Source organism: Pelophylax lessonae (genome assembly GCF_965119305.1).
Source record: "Pelophylax lessonae genome assembly, chromosome: 1".
NCBI lineage: Eukaryota > Metazoa > Chordata > Amphibia > Anura > Ranidae > Pelophylax > Pelophylax lessonae.
In genome coordinates this window covers 392,446,913-392,466,913 of record NC_138768.1, presented here as the reverse complement: position 1 = coordinate 392,466,913, position 20,001 = coordinate 392,446,913, and the positions used below count along the sequence as shown (strand labels likewise).

The window sequence follows — 20,001 nt, the reverse complement described above, 5'->3', positions numbered from 1 at the left end:
ACAAACCTTTTTAGGTCGACCTGGAGATGAGGGTGGTGTGGTAGCGTGCCGCCACCGACCGATCGTTTTCCTGGTATGGGCGCCTATCGAGGCACCCTTCCTGTTGGGATTGTGTTTTTGTGCTGCTGAGGTCCCCTGGAGTTGTGTGGTGCCACCATTTTCATGTAGCTTTTCATGCTACAGATCAGCGGCCATTTTCTTGTGGTTTCCCATTGAAAATAGCGGCGGCCATGTCTTTGGAGCCAGATGGGCGGTGATTCGGTGGTGGGACCCTCTCAGCCGCTAGTGCTGATCCCTGGACATTCCTTTTCCTGATCGCCGCAGAGTGTGCAGTATGGTGCTGAGAGTACCTGACCGGTGGTAGTGAGTCCTTTTTGTGGGGTTTTCTCTCCCTCTCTGCTATTGCAGCGGTAGTGCTCTGTGCTGAACCTTTTGGTGCCACAGCACGATAGGTTATCCCTACACCATTTTTGTGTGGGTTCCTCTCTCAACTCATGGAGTCCCTGGCGCATATTTCACCACCTGATCCCCTCTGAGGCTGTCAGGCCCTCCTGGTCTCAACAACTGACTGCACTGATGGCGGTCTTGGAGTCCTTGGTGTCCAAGGGTAGATTTAGTCCTGGGCAAACAGGCTAGCAAAAAGCGTCCCCCCGCCTTCACCTGTTTCCTTTTGTCTCCTTAGATCCAGAATCTGATTCGGCCGCCGCGGATGTGAGTTATCCTTCGGGGTCTGCGCCCACGCACCCCGCGTGCTCAAATAGTGAGGATGATTCAACATAGGAAAACTATTGTGGCCCTGTAGCATTCACAGTGGCATGCCTCCATCCCTAATGTGTATACAAACAAAACTAGCGTGTTCATGGGACTTTAAATGAGGCAGGTCACTCGTATTACATAATACATAAAATACATAATTATTCCAATTTTACTGTAAAATATATTGAACATTCCATAATCAGAGTACATAATATTAGTAGCTTTAAAAACCTAAAAATGGAAAAAGCTGATGTGTAAAATTCATGATTAATAAGAAAACCGTTCATATTGAACTAATACATAATAACAATTGGATACATGAGTGACACGGATAGCTTGTCTTGACATCATAAGACTCAATGCATTTCGTGGATCAAAGGCCCACTTCATCAGGAGTACAATGCAAGAAAGTATCTAGGGGTGTAAATGGAATATGTATAAAAATTGTAAGATAATATATTCCCTAAAAAAGGTTAAAGTAACCAAGAACCTTAGTACTTACCAGTCGGCTCAAGGAACTAAGGGGAATGGGAGGGGCTGGGGATAAACCTCTATCCCGGGGCTGTGGCAGGAGAACCCATGGTCAGGAAGGTAGCCAGAGGACAGGTCGGGTATCCAAGGTGCAATCCAGGCAGTATAATCACATGTGTAGCCCACACTGATCTATAAAAGAGAGTGTATGTGTCTTCAAAGGACCTCTAGGAACCAAAGAATAAAGGATCCAAATCGACCAAGAGGAAGGAGCAAAGTGAAATAAAAAGCAAGAAAGTGAAGAACACCAAAATGCACCAAGTGAGAGAAAAAAAAAGTGTGTGATAAGGTGAAAAATATGAGACCAGTAAATATATATCATAATAGGATTCTTACGTGTATAGTGCTATCATAAGTAGTCACAGGTGGCCCTGGGAAAACAAAATGGGTCACCGCCAGCGTCACACCAACACTGAACATATGGAGGGGAGGCGGCGGAATAAATACCCAACTTCCGGTAGGTGTAACGGAAGTGGGTGCACGCCAAACCCCCACCCCCAAAAACGCCGGATGGAAAAAGCTCGTCCTAGCACCTGAGCCAGGTGAGTGGGCGTGGCGCCGATGCGAGGACAGGCTTACCCCGCCCATAGCTCAAAGCAGGACTAAGGAGGAGGCACCACGCCGCACATTGCAACCCTGGAAGAGAGGACAGGCCAGCGCCACCCACCTATTGCCTAAGCTCACTAATGGGTGGTTAAAAAAAAAAAGCAAAATCTTAACACGCTAAATGATGCGAGTTACCCTTCAGGGTCTGCGTCCACGCACCCCGCCTGCTCAGATAGTGGGGATGATTCCTCTGCTACTCTAGCCGCACATGAAAAGGCGCTAGTGGATGCACTGATTATATCAGTGCAGAAAACCTTAAAGATGGAGGATGCAACTAATGCAGCATTGGAGGCGCGGGTCACCTTTGGCACCCAAAAGTCCTCAAAAACGGAGAATGTGTTCCCCCCCTTTCCCACCTTTTTTGACAATATTGTCACAAAAGTGGGGTGCCCAAAACACACATTTGCAATGCGATACCCCTGAGGATTCCCTCCCTAAAAATGGACTACCTCCTGTAGTGGACTCCCTGGTTTCCAGGTTGACTAAAGCCACCATAATCCCGGTTGAACAGTCCCCCGTCTTCACAGATCCGGCTACAAATGTCAGAGTCCTTGACCTGCCATATGTTCACTGTGGCTGGTTCGGCACTTAGACTGATATTTACTATTGCCCTGGTGTTGCAAGTTATGACAGAGTGGGCAAAACTTCTACGCCGGGATCTGAAGGGGGAGCAGCCCCCCCTGCCTTTGCGGAACTGGTGGATCAGTTGGTCCAAGGGCAACATACAGTTTGTTGAGACCTTTTTTGATGCCGCTCCGTTAAATTCTAGACTTTCTCAGCGGTGGTCCGGCAGCGTATTATCTGGCTAAAATGCTGGTCTGCAGACCAGGCTTCTAAGAAGGCCTTAGCCGAACTTCCATTTGTGGGAGATCGGCTGTTTGGAGCTTCCTTGGATGACATCATCAAAGGCCTCACAGGGGGAAAGAGTACTCTTCTTCCTCAGGCTTCCAAGGGTAAGGAGTCCCGTCGCAGACGGGGGCCTTTCTTTTCGGCTCACAAAAAGCCTTTTCTTCCCTCAGGGTCTCAAGACAATGGATCAAAGTCCTTCAGGGCCTCAACCGGGGGTCCTATGAGGTCTTGGTCCAGCAAGCCCTGAGTAGTTTCTGCCAGACCTGCGGACAAGACTTCCTCCGCATGAAGGGGCGCCCTCACCCGTATCTGGATTGGGGGGGGGGGGGACGTCTTCGCTGGTTTCCCAATCCGTGGACCTCCCTGATCCAGGAAAAGTGGGTCCACTAAGTCATTCGCCCTGGCTACAAGATCGAGTTTCGATCGTACCCTCAGGAAAGGTTCTTCCCTTCCAACCTGCACTTGTCCACGGATCGCTTAGGGGATCTCTATGGGGCAGTGCAAGACTTGTTACTTCAAGGGTAATTGCTGGGGTTTAAGGATCCGGCTGACAGGAAGGCGGAGGCTGTGGCCGGCAATATGTACACTCTGGCTGGTTCGGCACTAAGGCCGGTATTCACCATTGCCCTGGTGTCGCAAACGAACCGAGTGGGCTAAGCTTTTACGCCGTGACCTGGAGGAAAAACAGCTCCCCCCTACCTTTGCTGAGCTGGTGGACCAGCTGGTCCTGGGGCTGCAGTTTATCTGTGATGCTTCTTTGTATGCGGTCTCCCTTGTGGCTTGACTCTGTTTTGGCAGTGGTCCTTCGGCGTGTCTTTTGGCTCAAATGCTGGTCTGCGGACCAGACTTCTAAAAAGGCCTTGACTGATCTTCCCTTTAAGGAGATCGCCTGTTTGGAGCTACCCTGGATGATAAGGTCTCACAGGGGGGCAGAGTACCGTTCTTCCGCAGGCTACGAAGAGCAATGAACCTCGTGGACGTGGGGCATTTTTTTCCGCTCATAGGAAGTTTTCGTCCCTCAGAGTCGACTGACACAAGGGCTCGAAGCCTTTTATGGCCTCCTCTGGAGGGTCCAAACGAATCTGGTCTGGTAACCCGAGAGCAGGCTTCTCCAGACCCGCGGGCAAGGCTCCTTCGGCATGAAGGTGCACCCTTACCCGTATCGCGGGTGGGGGAAACATCTTCGCTGGTTTCCGGACCCATGGACTTCCCTGGTGCAAGACAAGTGGGTCCAGTCATGTGGTCCGGTTACACGATAGTTTCACTCTTGTCCCCCGGCAAGGTTCTTTCCTTCAACTTGCCCCTGACCTCAGACCGCTTACAGGGTCTTTTTTTAGGGCGGTACCAGACCTATTTCTTCAAGGGGTGATTGTCCTGGTTCCAACATCGGAATGTTTTTAGGATTTTTATTCAAACCTGTAACAGTTCCCAGGAAGGAAGGCAAAGTGCGTCCAATCCTGGACCTCAAGGCACTGAACTTCTTTGCCGGCCGCGCAAGTTCAGAATGGAGTCTTTCCTCGCCTCTATCGACATTATGGATGCTTACCTTTCATATTCCAATATGTGCCAGTCACCAGTGCTTCCCCTGCTTTGCCGTTGGATTGGAGCGGAGCATTATTAGTTTGTGGCATTACACTTTGGTATCGCCTCTGCTACTCATGACTTCACGAAAGTTTTAGCCCCGGTGCTAGCTTTGCTACGCCAACGGAGGATCACAGTACTGGGCTACTTGGACGATCTCCTTGTGCGAGCGGAGTCTCCTGCTCTGGTGGAAAAAACCTGGAGATCACAATACGAACTCTGCGGGAGTTCGCCTGGTTTCTGAATTTTCAGAAGTCTGCCCTGGTTCCATTCACAAAGCTGGACTATCTGGGCCTGACTCTGGACTCCAACAGATGGTCATCCCTCCAGACTTGCATGCAGGTGCGGGGCCTGATGGTGTCTGCCTTTTTGAAGCGGTTCCGTTTGCACAGTTGCATATGAAGTCCCTGCAAAGGGAGATTCTGACCAAATGAGACAAGACTCTGCAGTCTCTGGACAATCAGATCCGGCTTAGTCGGGGAACAAAGGAGTCTGATATGGTGGGTTCGTTCTCGGGTGCTTCGGCTGGGCAAATCCTTCCTCCCCTTGTATTGGACAGTGGTCACCAGAGGATGCCAGCCTGTCCGGCTGGGGATGGGGTCCTCGGCAAGCATTCTGCTCAGGATCTGTACGCTGGAAGAGTCCAGACTACCGATCACTGTCTTGGAACTCCGAGCGATCAGACTGTGTCTGGACCATTGGACGAATCGTCTTCAGGAATGTCCAGTGCGCATTCAATCGGACAGTGCCATGGCCGTGGCTTGCGTCAATAACCAAGGGGGCACAAGTGCCCTGTCGGCTCTGGAGGTAGCTGGCATTCTAAGGTTCGATCCAGCCCTCTGTCTACAGCCTTTGGACCAAGGGGTGTGGTCTCCAGAGATGTTTCCTCAGTTATGTCTCCAGTGGGGCACCCCCAAGGCGGATCTGTTGGCGTCTCAGCTCAACAGGTGCAGAAGTTTGTGGCTTGGTCAAGGGTTTTTCTGGCAGACGCGCTGGTGGCCCAGTGGGGTCAGTATCGTCTGATTTACGCCTTCCCTTCTCTCAAGCTTCTGCCAAGACGTCTACGCAGGATCGAGGCAGAAGGGATTCCGGTCATCTTAGTAGCTCCGGACTGGCCTCGCCGGGCTTGGTACGCCGATCTGGTGCGGCTGGTTACTGACGTTCCTTGGAAGCTTCCTCTGAGGGAGGATCTGCTGTCCCGAGGACTGATTTTCAATCCTGCTTTACAGTCGCTGGCTTTGACGGCTTGGCTGTTGAACGTCAGGTGCTGAAGGATAGAGGTATCGGAGTTGGTGATTCCTACACTGTTAGTAGATCTTTCTAGAAGTAGATTTCCTATCAAACGTGGAAGACGTCTTGGGGTTAATCCTCGCTCCATCTCGGTGGCTCAGATCTTGACCTTCCTTCAGCGGGGGTTTGAACAGAGATTGGCCTTGGGTACCATCAAGGGCCTGGTGGCGACTATGGCGGTGGTCTTCAAACAACCTTGGGCCATACAATCCCTGGTGCGTACCTTTCTTCAGGGCGTCCGACATTTTGGTTCCTCCAGTGTGGTCTCCGTTGCCACCTTGGGACCTCAGTTTGGTGCTTTCGGCCCTCCAGAAGCCTACCTTCGAGAATCTTTGGAAGATTCCTCTGCTTACGCTGTCGCAGAAAGGTGGCCTTCACCTCTGCGCGCAGGGTGTCGGTACTAGTGGCGTTATCCTGTCCATATTATCTGGTGATTCACAGAGATAAGGTGATTCTTTGCCCCTGGTTGTCTCTGATTTTGATTTGAATGAAAACATTGTTACCTACCCTGTGTCTCAGGCCTAAACAGCGGAAGGACGTTGCCTTGCATGCCTTGAATGTGGTCTGGGCAATTAGCGTGTACCTGGCAGCTACGGAGTCTTTCAGGAAGTCAGACTCTTAGGCCCCTTTCACACAGGCGGACCGTTCAGATCCGCCTGTCTGTTTTTTTGGTGGATCGGAACGGTCCCCCCATGCATCCCTATGGGGCATCGGATGTCAGCGGAGACATGTCTGCTGACATCCGATCCGTCAAATCTGGACGGATGGAAACCCTATTTTCCATCCGTCCAGTGGATCGGATGAGAACGGACCGACGGTCCGTTCCCATCCGATTTCCCCCATAGAGATGCATGGGGACCTGACAGCTGTGTCTCCGCACACAGCGCGGAGACACAGCTGTCCGATCCCCCGGTGGTTCGATTCCCCGCACGGAGTGTGTGAAAGGGGCGTTAGTGCTCACAGATGGGCCTCTTAAAGGGTTGTCCGCTTCCTCTGCGACCATTTGCAGATGGATCAGACAGATGGTGATTCAGGCCTATTCCATCAACGGTCAGGTTCCCCCTTTCCCTTTTAAGGCGCACTCTACTAGGACGCTTAGTGCCTTCTGAGCCTTCCGTCATCAGGCGTCAGTGTTGTAGCTTTGCAAGGTGGCCACCTGGTCTTCGGTGCACGCTTTAACAAGGTTTTATAAAGTGGATGTGTTGGCATCTGCGGATACTTTTTGGCCGCAAGGTTTTGCAGGCTGCTGTTGAGGGGACCTGATCCTCTGAGGGTGTATTGTTTTTCTCAGGTGGGCTCCAGTAGTTTTGGTTGAGTTCCTGTTGCCTGGTTGGCTACGGTTTAGCCTTATGAATTTTTTGTTGCTGTTCCCACCCCTCATGTTTAACACTGCTTTGGGACGTCCCAATGCTTATGAAGATCTGAAGCTGTCAGTCAATGATCGAAAGAGAAAATGGGATTTTTGACTTACCGTAAAATCCATTTCTCTGATGATTATTAACAACGGACACAGCACCCACCCCTCTGTGGAGTTGTAATTCTTTTGATACTGCTTGTAACTAAACTGGGTGCCTATAGCAGAGGTGCGAAGTATACCCCCTTTGACTGCCCATGGGCGTAGCCAGACTTTTCTTCTGCCTAGTGTCCTACTTCTGTAGGGGGGCAGGATAACCCAACGGTTATGAAGATCTGATGCTGTGTCAGTCAATGAACATCGGAGAAATCCATTTTACAGTATGTCAGAAATATCATTATTTTGGTGCAGAAACATAGCTATCATCCTATATGTATTGTTTTCAATATGTTTGCAGATACAAAAGCAGTTAATGGTGGCCGGGAAGCACAGGACGAAGCACAACAGAATGAAGACAGTGGTGAGGAAAATGATGGCAAAGAGGACAAGACCACAAAACGGTAAATACCAGCTAAATGGGTTTAGGCTGGATTCATACCTATACTCGTGCTAATGTGCTGTATATGCGCTCCGCACACTGCAATGCATGTATGTGAAGTCATATGCATCGCAGTGTTTTGAGGCCATTCAAAGCATTAACGCACACAGGCATGAACAAGTATCGCCCGTCTTATTCAATTATTAGTATATTATTGCACTTTTGTACAAAGCTGATTATGTTTTTAGTAGATAATGGTGATACATTGCTTTGTCAGGCTTCAGTTACCTAAAACAGAATAGTGTTGTAGGATTGCACCTTTATTTACATGTGACATGACCCTTTCGTCACTGTACCAAATGGTCTTAACTATTTAAGAGAAAATCCCCTGTAATACTTTCTTAGCTTGGCTTCACCCCAAGGACCGTACACCTATAATTACATTTTCATAATAAATTTGGCAAATCCAGAATGAGTAAACCCCCTGGCCACAGCAGAACTCTCATCCATCTCCCCACCAGGGTCTGAGAGAGACAAGGCAGCTGGTAGGTGAGGTTTTGAACTTCCCATCGTCTGCTACAAATGTTGTCTTTAGAATACATGGTTTGTGCGTGACGTCCAGAAATGAACTGAGATAGAGGTGAAAGGGACAAATAAGATATTGTGAGCAGATAATTGAGGGTATTGGATGAGAATGAACAGGAGAAAGTTTGGATGTTTAGGAATTCTATCCACAACCAATATAAGATCAGGGAGATGACCAGTTGGCATAAGTTAACCATTTGCCAGCCGCCCACAGTATATTAACGTCATTACTTTGACATTAACCACTTCTGGACTAGACATATGCCGGTTTTCGGTAATTCGATATATCGCGGTATTGCATAGCCACAGTATTGTTGTTGTGGCATTTTTAAAATACCGAGTTTCTCTGCTCCTGGGTCTGACTTGTGAATTGATACATTTCAGTGAGCTGGATGACTCATTCACTCACACAGCTAAGCCTTTCAGCATTAAGTCTCCCAGTAACTATAAAAATGATTACATTTGTATCTTTTCCTTCCCTCTGCCAGGGAGAAAGGAAGTTTAACCTCTTAAAGACTGGACCTTTTTCTGACACTTGTTGCTTGCAAGTTAAAATCAGTTTTTTTTTTTTTGCTAGAAAAGTACTTAGAACCCCCAAACATTTTATATATTTTTTTAGCAGAGACCCTACAGAAAAAAAATGGCGATTGTTGTAATATTTTATGTCACACTGTATTTGCGCAGCAGTCTTTCAAACGCAATTAATAGACTTTAATGAATAAAAAAAAAAAAAAAAACGTAACAGTAAAGTTATCCCAATTTTTTTTTTTTTTGTTACACAGAGAATCGTGAGAGAATCGTGATTTTTATTCCAGGCTAAAAAATCGTGATTCTCATTTTGGCCAGAATCGTGCAGCTCTAATATATATATATATATATATATATATATATATATATATATATATATATATATATATAATACACACACACACGCATAGCAGCCCACATTACATTATTATATAGCCATCAAGGAGTGTCTGGCCTACCTGGTGATGACTGGTCCTGGCGCTCTGATCCGATGGCCTGGTCTTTAAAGGGGCAAATCCTTGCGATCCAGAAGTGGTTAAACCTGCAGGAGGACCGGTGTTTTTATCTATTAATGACTTTACTATTGCTTTAGGCCTGGTTCACATGTATGCGGGTTGGTGGTTCACATGTATGCGGGTTGGCGGCCCACATTTGCACAGGCATAGCAGCCCATTGATTTGAACGGGCTGCTATGCCCTCATTTTCCGCAGAAAAAAGGTGCATGCAGCATTTTTTTAAAATTCAGTGGCCTTGAAATCCATCCTGCTTTTGCACCATGCGACTAACCTGCAGTTCCTGCTCTGGCAAGCTTTCTGCATTTTTTGTATACGTGGGCACGGCATTTAAAAACAGTTTGCGCGTGCAGCAACGGCAGGTAAGTCGCATGGTGCAAAAGAAGGATGGATTTCATGGCCACTGCATTTTTTTAAATTCTGCATGCACCTTTTTTCAGCTGAAAACGCAGGCATAGCAGCTCAAGCCCATTCACATCAATGGGCTGCTATGCCTGTGCAAATGTGGGCCCCCAACCCGCATACATGTGAACCAGGCCTAAAGCAATAGTAAAGTCATTAATAGATAAAAACACCGGTCCTCCTGCAGGTTTAACCAATTAATGACTTTACTATTGCTTTAGGCCTGGTTCACGTGTATGCGGGTTGGGGGCCCACATTTGCACAGGCATAGCAGCCCATTGATGTGAATGGGCTTGAGCTGCTATGCCTGCGTTTTCAGCTGAAAAAAGGTGCATGAAGAATTTAAAAAAATGCAGTGGCCATGAAATCCATCCTTCTTTTGCACCATGCGACTTACCTGCCGTTGCTGCACACGCAAACTGTTTTTAAATGCCGTGCCCACGTATACAAAAAATGCAGAAAGCTTGCCAGAGCAGGAACTGCAGGTTAGTCGCATGGTGCAAAAGCAGGATGGATTTCAAGGCCACTGAATTTTTAAAAAAATGCTGCATGCACCTTTTTTCTGCGGAAAATGAGGGCATAGCAGCCCGTTCAAATCAATGGGCTGCTATGCCTGTGCAAATGTGGGCCACCAACCCGCATACATGTGAACCACCAACCCGCATACATGTGAACCAGGCCTAAAGCAATAGTAAAGTAATTTATAAACAACACCTCCTTCAGGTTTAACCACTTCTTGACCACAAGGATTTGCCCTCTTAATGACCAGGCCATCGGATCGGAGCCGAGCGCCAGGACCAGTTATCACCAGTTAGGCCAGACACTGCTTGATGACCTATTTTAGGCCTGGTTCACAGAGTCTGTACTGACTGACTATATAATAATGTGCATAAGTGAACCAAAGCCCCTAAATTCAGCAATGAAATTAAAGTGAGGTGGAAATTTAATAATTTAAATTTAACAATAGAATACCGTGATAATACCGTATACCGTGGCAAAACCTTAATCAATTAATCGCAGCATGAAAATCTGATACCGTCACAAGCCTATTCTGGACAAAAGATTTTCCTTAACGACCAGGCCATTTTTTGTGATTCGGCACTGCGTTACTTTAACGGGCAATTGCGTGGTCGTGCCACACTGTATCCAAATAAAATTGATGTGTTTTTTCCCCCACAAATCAAGCTTTTTGGGGGTATTGAATCACCTGTTTTATTCCAGGCCAATTTGTATTCTGCTACACATTTTTGGTAAAATTAAATCCCAGTAAGCATATTTTGATTGGTTTGCGCAAAAGGTTATCGCGTCTACAAACTAGGGGAAAGATTTGTCGTAATTTTTTAGTAGTAATGGCGGCGATCAGCGAATTTTTTTTTTTTTCATTGCGGCGGACTGATTGGACCCCTAACTGACATTTTGGGGGGGATCAGTGACATTACTACAGTAATCAGTGCTAAAAATATGCACTGTTACTGTAATAATGACACTGGCAGGGAAGGGGGCGATCAAAGGGTTAAATGTATGCCTAGGGGGTGTTTTCTAACTGTGAGGGGGGATGGACTTGTGGATACACACACAGAGACCTGTGATCCTAAATAGAAGGAACACAGGTGTGTTTACAACAGCAAACCGCCGTTCTCTTTCCACAAGGAGCAATCACGGGTGCCCGGCGGCAATTGCAGCCACTGGCCTCGTGAATCAACTCCCCGCTGGCGAACAGGGGCGCGCCCCCAGGATCGCTCCCCACGGATCGCCGTACAGGTACGGCGATTCATGCAGCCAAGCCAGCCTGCCGCAGTATATATGTTGCGGGCAGTCAGCAAGCAGTTAAATACTGCTGGTATGGCAACAGCTAGCTGCCATAGCCCCGGTAAAATTGATCCCGGCAGCAGATTCGCTATGGGATTCCTTTTAGAAGTGGCGGGAGAGGTGCCCCCCTCCTGCCACTTCCTAGTCGTCTCTGGGCTTATCCGGACCTGCCAGTTAGCCCAGAGCTAATCCCATCTGTCCTGTGGCTGGGCTGGAAGCTGAGTGAGGGCAAGATAGCCCCCGCTATGCCCTCAGAGGACCGGAGTCACCTCCTGAGATCACTTGTTGATGATTGTTTTCATCTCTTAAAGGTAAAATTACTTCTCAAATCCATATTTCCATTACCATTGGGTTATGCTCCTCCATTTAGGAATAGGCACTAGGCAGGAAGAAAAAACTTTACCACGCCTGTGGGGCTATCCCTGCAGGCATAACACTCTGCTTAAGATTGCAGTTTGTTTCTGCCTAGTTTAGGAATAGGACCTAGCTCCCTGCTGGGACTTCAGTCTTAGCTGTAAATAGGGAATTTTTATTTTTGTGACCAGCCTGTGGTTTCAGACTGGATCCTTAACCACTTGCCGACTGCCGCACGACTATTTACGTCGGCAGTCAGCCCCTCACAGGCAAAGTGACGTAGATCTACGTCGCTAGCCTGTGAGGGTCTAGGGAGCGAGCGTGCGCCCCCACGGCGCGGACCCGATGTCCGCCGGTCACTCTGCGATCGTCGCTGCAGAGGGAGAAATTCAGGCGGCTAGTGTAAACAAGCCGCCTGTCATTCTCCCCTGTGTAGAAAAAGTGATCACACGGTTCTACTATGTAGGACCATTGATCACTGTTTCTACAGCTCAAGCCACAGCCAATCACAGTTAGAATCACGCCCCTAGGGACACACACAGCCCCTCCCTCTCAAATAAAGTTAACCCCTTCACTACCAGTGTCATTTTGCAGTAACCGTGTATGGCACTGATTACTGCAGTAATGTCACTGGTAACCCCAAAAATGTCAGTCAAGGGTCCGATCTGTCCGCCGCAATGTCGCAGTACCGCAAAAAAAATCGCAGATCGCCGCCATTACGCGTTAAAAAACAAAAATGACAAAAATCTTTCCCTTTGTTAGTAAACGCGATAACTTTTGCGCAAACCAATCAAAATACGCTTTTTGCGATTTTTTTTTTTTTTTTTTACCAAACATATAGCATAAAACAAATTGGCCGAAAATGTTAAAAAATTGTGATTTTTACATTTTTTTGGGGGAATTTCATATTAAAAAAATTTGAAAAATATTGTTATTTTTGCAAAATTGATGCTCTTTTTTTGTTTATAGCGCATGATCAAAAAATCGCACAGGTGATCAAATACCACCAAAAGAAAGCTCTGTTTGTGAGAAAAAAAGGACGTCAAATTAGTTTAGGTACAGCGTCGCACGACCGCGCAATTGTCAGTTAAAGTCACGCAGTGCCGAATCGCAAAATAGGCCCTGGTCAGGAAGGGGGTAAAACTTCCGGGGCTTAAGTGGTAAGGTCTCCCAGCCTAGCCAGCGAGCGCAAGCAGGTTATAGTCCAGAACTGGGCCTCGCCACGAAAGTGCCCCGACGGATGGGGACGAGCCTGCGAGTGAACCATCTCGCCAGGACGCGATCAACCTGAAATGCCCTGAGTACCCCCTGGCTGACAGCACCCCCATCCCGGGTAGGAGGTGATCTGTTTAAGAGTGGCGCCCACTGGTATAGTGGTATGGTAAGTAATTTTTCCCCCCAAAACCTCTAGCGGTCTCAGGGCGGACGTGGGCCCTATCCCTGGAATGGTTGGACCCCCGGGGCTCCCTCGGTTCCCCTGGCCTCTCGGTAGGATTAGGCCCCAACCCCTCCGTTTTTTTTTTCCCCCCTACCCTGTGCAGGTTCCTACCTTGGGGGGTGGATATATTGCGGCCGCTGTGGCACCTTTTTGATGATGGGTGGCTGCTCCTGGTGGGGTCCCTTCCTGGGGACCCTCCGATGCCTAGTGTTCGGAGACCCCTTTTGAGGGTCCTGGAGAGACCGCATGGTGTGCCGTGGGGGCCACCATTTTGCTGTGGATCAATGTATTATTTTTCCCATCGTATTACATGGGCAGACATTTTCTGTTTCCCATAGGAATGCATCGGGGCGGCCATTTTCTTGTGGTTCACGATCGCTGGACAGGCGAGCGGCATGGCACTTTAATTCTAGCAAAGACACAGGCTGTTCTTTCCTTTTTCCTGTGCAGATTAGTTTCACAGAGCATGCTGGCAGTGTTCTGAGCAGTTCGGTAATGTTTTTCTGGGGTTCCCTGTGGGTTTTTCCTTGTACACTCTGCTGTTAGATTGTACTAGCCTGGGGTTTGGTAGCCCGCTAAGATAGCGGTGAGACTGCGATTGGCGTCTTTTAACCTCCCTTGCTGCCTGATTATGTCAGAATTTTTGTGCTAAAAGCGGTATATTGTTTGGCATGGAAATATGTTTTATATTTTTGGCCTGTAATTCTTAGGAATAACCCACTTAAATCTGTTCAAACAAGAGTCTAGTAGACATCCCGGGTATGATAAAGTTTGAAACACGAAATTATAAATTATAATAACCTCCCTAGCGGTATTCCTGAGTGTGGCTCGGAGTTAATATAGAGTACCAAAAGCGGTAACCGCGAGCCACACTCGGGATTACCCCACAATAAAACTCACCTTCCCCTGCGATTCCCCCGCCTTCCTCCAGCCATCCTCCTGCTGTGTGCTCGGCCGATGCCGGCACCTGTCTTCCGGTTCCCTTCCCTGCGAGCGTCGTGACGTAGGGGGGTGGAACCGGCGGCAATTTCAAAAATGTAAATACACCAAATGACATGATACAAAGCTGTTATCCTAACCGATTACATTGTATCATGCCATTTCACCACAGTATTTCACCTGGTGTCTTTTCCAGTGCCCTGCCTGTGCTTTTCCAGGTTTTTTTTTTGCCTGGAAAATTGAGAACGACCATGGCGTCCAAAAAGCGTTCTTTTTGCGCAAAAGTGCTTAGATGAACTGGAAAATAGCGACAGCGAAACAGTTACTTGAAGAACTGAGCATTGCGATTCGTGGGTTAATTTGTCATTGGGTACAGAAAGTGACAACAGCAACAATTCTGAGGTCTCTCTGGCACATTGGAAATTCTAAAGAATCATTTGATATACTTCCCAAATTTTTTTAGTTTTGGTGCAGAATGAGTAGTTTCATCAAATTCATCACAACTTTGTATCATGTCGTTTGGTGTATTTACATTTTTGAATTTGCCGCCAGTTCCAGCCTCCTGCGTCGCAACGCTCGGAGGATGGATGGGGGGGCGGCGGGAGTTTGCAGGGGAAGGTGAGTTTTATTGTGGGGTAATCCCGAGTATGGCTCGGGGTTACTGCTTTTGGTACTCTATATTAGGGATCAACCGATATCGGTTTTTCGTTGCCGATACCGATATTTTGCCCATTACATATCGTTATCGGCCGATATTTTGAACATTTAAAGTTTTTTGCAGAATAAACAATTTTCGACACATCTGTTACTGAACATGTTAATGTTTATTAATATTTTTAACATTAAGGGCTCGTTCTTCACACCTTGACTGCATGAAAACTGATAGGAACACCGCACTTGCAGGGACATCAATTTCACATCATCTGATTGTGAATGATGCATAAACTGCTGCAGTAGTGCACTAACTCACTGCAAAATTTTTAAATCACTACTGCAGTGCAGTCAGTGCAAAACTGCTAGAAAAAAGCTAGACAGTGGATTGGAGCCAGTGGACTACCGCTGCAGTGGTGCACTCACTGCAATGATTTTAAAACACTACTGCAGTCAGTGCAAATTAAACTGCTAGAAAAAAGCTAGACAACAACAAACAGCTAGACAGTGGATTAGAGGAGTCAGTAGACTACTTCTGCAGTAGTGCACTCACTGCAATAATTTTAAATCACTAACTGCAGTCAGTGCAAAACTGCTAGAAAAAAAGCTAGACAGTGGGGAGTCAGTGGACTACTGCTGCAGTAGTACTCACTGCTGCGATAATTTTAAATCCCTACTGCAGTGACTGCACTGCAGTAGTGATTTAAAATCATTGCAGCAGTGAGTGAGTAGTTCACTGACTTCAATCCACTGTCTAGCTTTTTTTTCTAGGAGTTTTGCACTGACTGCAGCTGGCTTTGCAGGGGAAAGGTTGTTTGGATCCTCTCTGGATGAGTTGATCAAAGGTCTCACCGGGGGTAAGAGTTCTCTTCTTCTGCAATCCTCTAAGGGTAAGGCGCCATGTTCTAAGGGGGGGGGGGGGCCTTCCTTCTCTGCTCATAAGCGGCTTTTTCGTACCTCCGTGTTGCAAGAAAAAGGTAAACCGTTCAGGTCTTTTGGGGGTTCCAAGAAGCTATGGTTGGGAAAATCAAAGGCCGGTCTGTCCGGATCTGCAGACAAATCTTCATCTGCATGAAGGGGCGCTCTCACCCGTTTCTGACGTCTTTGCTTCTTTCCGGAAGCATGAACCTCTGATTCAGGACAAATGGGTTCACAAATTGATCCGCTCGGGGTACAAGATCTAATTCTGATCTCGACCGTCGGACAAGTTTTTTCCCATACAATCTTCACCTATCTCCAGATCGGTTAAGGGACTTGCGAGGTGCGGTACATGATTTGCTGTTGCAAGGAGTGCAAGGAAAGCTTTCTAGGGTTTTATTCAAACCTGTTCACCATGCCCAGAAAGGAGGGCAAGGTGTGTCCTATCCTGGACCTCAAGGCCCCGAACTGCTTTTTGCAGGTACTGAAGTTTCGGATGGAATCCATCCTCTCAGGATTGGCGTCACTACACCAGGGAGATTTTTTGACCTCAATAGATATCAAGGACACATATCTACACATCCCTATCTATGCTGGACACCAGCGGTTTCTTTGCTTTGCAGTAGTAGAAGAGCATTATCAATTTGTGGCATTACCCTTTGGTCTCGCCTCCCCCCCAGGGTTTTTGCCAAGGTACTAGCTCCAGTGTTGGCATTGCTGTGCCAACAGGGGATTTCAATACTGGGGTACTTAAGACGATATCTATTGAGAGCGGACTCTCATTCAGCCCTGATGGGTGACCTAACGATCACTGTCCAAACCCTGCAATCGTTCAGGTGGACCATCAAATTCAAGAAATCCGCCCTGATACCTTCCTCTAGACTTGATTATCACGGCCTGACTCTGGACTCTGCCTTGGCGAGGGTCTTTCTTCCCCTGAACAAGCTGAAAAAATTGCAGGAGGTGATTCGGTTGCTGCTGGGAACAGATCTGCCCTCTGAGAACCTGCATGTGAGTATTGGGTCTGATGGTATCAATCTTTTGAGGCGGTTCCATTTGCTCAGTTCCATACAAGACCTATGCAAAAGGAGATTCTTGTCAAATGGAACAAGGATCCTAAGTCCTTGGACACTGTGATTCGGTTGAGCCACAACACAGTCTGCTCTGTTGTGGTGGCTTCAGTCACCAGCACTATGCCAGGCCAAGTCCTTCCTCCCGTTGTTTTTAACTGTGATAACCACAGACGCCAGCCTGTCAGGCTGGGGCGGGGTGCTGGGGAAGCTCCGTGGATCTCAATTTGGTATGACCTGTTATTCAAAAACCTCCTTTTGAGAACATTCGGGAGAGTTCTCTGCTTTCATTGTCTCAGAAGGTTGCCTTTTTGGTGGTTATCACTTCTGCTCGCAGAGTATGTGAAATGGCAGCGTTGTCTGGCTGCTCACCATATCTGGTGGTCCACAGAGGAAAAAGAAGGTATTTCGACCCAATCAGCCTTTTCTTCCTAAGATGGTTTCTGATTTTCATTTGAATGAAGACATTGTGTTACCTTCACTCTGTCCCAAGCCTAAGCATTCTAAGGAAATTGCTTGCATTCTTTGGATGTGGTTCGGACGATCAGGGTTTACCTGGAGGCCACTGAGTCTTTTAGAAAATCAGCTCTTTTTGTCTTTACCGAGGGACCTTGCACAGGGTTGGCTGCGTCTGCTGCGACCATATCCAGATGGATCAGGCAGACGGTGGTTCAGGCTTATTCACTAAAGGGTCAGGTTCCTCCTTTCCCTGTACAGGCGCATTCTACTAGGACGTGGAGTGCTGCTTGGGCTTTTCGCCATCAAGCATCTGTGATGCAAGTTTGCAAGGCGGCAGCTTGGTCGTCCGTGCATACTTACAAAGTAGTTGTGTTGCCATCTTCAGATGCCTCTTTTGGCCTTAAGGTTTTGCAGGCTGCTGTTTAAAGAGAATCTTTTTTGTTCTCTTTGAGGGTGTATGTTTTTCCTGGTTGAGCTCCTTTTTACCTGGTTGGCTGAAATTAGCCTTTGGGGAATTACGTTCTTTGCGTTCTTCCATCCCTCATGACAATACTGCTTTGGGACGTCCCAATGGTAATGAAGATATGGAGCTGCGTCTGTCAATGATGGATAGAGAAAACTGGATTTTTTAAGAACTTAATGTAAAATCCTTTTCTCTGAAGTTCATCGACAGACGCAGCACCTGCCCTTCTACTTCTGAGTGTATGGGGTTTTTTGTCTTCTAAACACTGCTTGCAACATAACTGCAATCTGAAGCGGAGTGTGTGGGGTTATGCCTGAAGGGACAGCCCCCATAGGCGTGGTAAAGTTGTTGTTTTTTCTGCCTAATTGGAGGAGCAAAACCCAGTGGTCATGACGATATGGAGCTGTGGCTGTTGAACTTCAGAGAAAAGGATTTTACAGTAAGTTCTTACAAAAATCCATTTTTTTTTTACCCCAGATCTCACAATAAAGAGGCCCTGTCATGCCTACTTATATTACAAGGGATGTGTACATTCCTTGTAATAGAAATAAAAGTGATCCTAAAAATAAAAGTAAAATAAGAAAAAAAAAAATTAAAGTGCCCCGTCCCTCCGAGCTTGCACGCAGAAGCTTACGCATACATAAGTCGCGCCAACATATGTAAACTGTGTTCAAACCACACATGTGAGCTATCGCCACGATCGTTCGCACGAGAGCAATAATTTTGGTACTAGACCCTCCTTGTAACTATAAACAGGTAACCTGAAAAAAATTTTAAGTGTTGCCTATGGAGATTTTGAAGTACCATAGTTTGTCGCTATTCCACGCACTTGCGCAATTTTAAAGTATATGTTAGGTATCGATTTACTCAGCATCACATCTTTCACATTATACAAAAAAATGAGCTAGCTTAAAATGTTTTTAAAATTTAAAAAACAAGTTTGTTTTTTCCAAAAAAAAGTGCATTTGTAAGACCGTTGCGCAAATACGGTGTGACATAAAATATATCAATGATCACCATTTTAAGCTCTAGGGTCTCTGCTAAAATATATGTTTGGGGGTTCTAAGTAATCTAATAGCAAAAAATACAAATTTTAACTTGTAAGCAAAAAGTTCCAGAAAGGCCTGCTCTTGTGTTTAAGCAGAGGAACAAGTCTCTTGCTCTGGTGTTTATGATCTGTGAATGAATGATTTAGGAAGTCTGTCTGAAAGCTGGATGTATTTTACGGGAAATCATAAACCATTTTGGTCATTTTTTTAAAATATACTCTACTTTTTGTATTTTTCAAATTTTCTGAATCAAATTTGGCTTAGCTGCTTAAACTAATCCATGATCCCTAACATAACTTCTCTAGATGGTATTTATACCAAATTCCAAGCTTATTAGTTTCAACTTTGACAAAATTTTAGTAAATATCAATGAAAATGTCATATTCAGCTATTAACTTGTTTCATCCAGGTCGACGGCTGGATCAAAAGCTGCAGAGCCCAACAACCAAATAAGTGATGATTCTGCCTCTGACAACTAATACAGGAAGAATACTTACCTTGCAGAAGGAGCAGTTTGTCGGTCTTGCAACAAACCCATTTGACTGCTGAGAGTTTTAAATACTTTTCTATATTGGCATTTTGGTGTGTGAAAGTTGTGTTATGGAGGCAAGACATGTTACCTGGAGAGGAGTTATTCAGTGTTGGCTAGATTTCTGTCCTAGTTTCTCATCTGTTCAATTTAGTCCGTTAACAATATCTTCCGTGGTTAAACTACCTTCCTGTAATTTTGTGCAGACAATTAAGGTGTATTATTTATATGGTTCAATACACTAACTCAGAGTTTAGCTTATTTCAATATATTTATGCTATTTCATACCCCATCTCCAAACAGCTGATGTCAAGCAATGTTTCCTAAATGCAGGCAGCGTGTGCCCTCTACATGGCATTTTCAGTATTTACCTCTGGTGACAGTAGTTGGAGAGATTATGCTCAATTTATGGGCCTAAAAACATGGGGAAATCTCCCGAATAGGGCCACATAAAATAATTAAAAAAAAAAGTCCTTTTGGTGGTACTTGCAAGGCAGAGTTAAGAAATGCTGAACCTCTTATCAGAGATGTTAGATGCTGATGAAAACTGGTAATAACGTTCACATTTCTAAACTTAAAACTACATGTTGCTTCTAGTAAGGTGTATGTTATGAGCAGAAGGTATAAAAACAAATGACAGAGTAAAAAATGGATGTCAGTATTCTTTATGGGCAGAACAGTCAAGGTAGTGTTAGACTTTAGCACTGTTGATCATCTTGATAGATGGAGATACTTATTATTGTGGCTTTACATAGACACTTGTTTTACATGAACGTTACCTGCTGGATTC

At 46.3% G+C, this 20,001-nt stretch overlaps 1 protein-coding gene across 1 annotated transcript in view; it reads left to right on the top strand.

The window, feature by feature from the left end:
• Positions 1 to 19,628, top strand: part of PSIP1 (PC4 and SRSF1 interacting protein 1) — a 346,309-nt gene extending 326,681 nt beyond the window's left edge. The window contains exons 16-17 of the mRNA XM_082273564.1: positions 7,425 to 7,527; positions 19,092 to 19,628. Coding sequence (XP_082129690.1) covers positions 7,425 to 7,527; positions 19,092 to 19,161 — 173 coding nt within the window. The 3' untranslated portion in view covers positions 19,162 to 19,628. The remainder of the gene's footprint in view (positions 1 to 7,424; positions 7,528 to 19,091) is intronic.
• Positions 19,629 to 20,001: the final 373 nt, after the last annotated feature.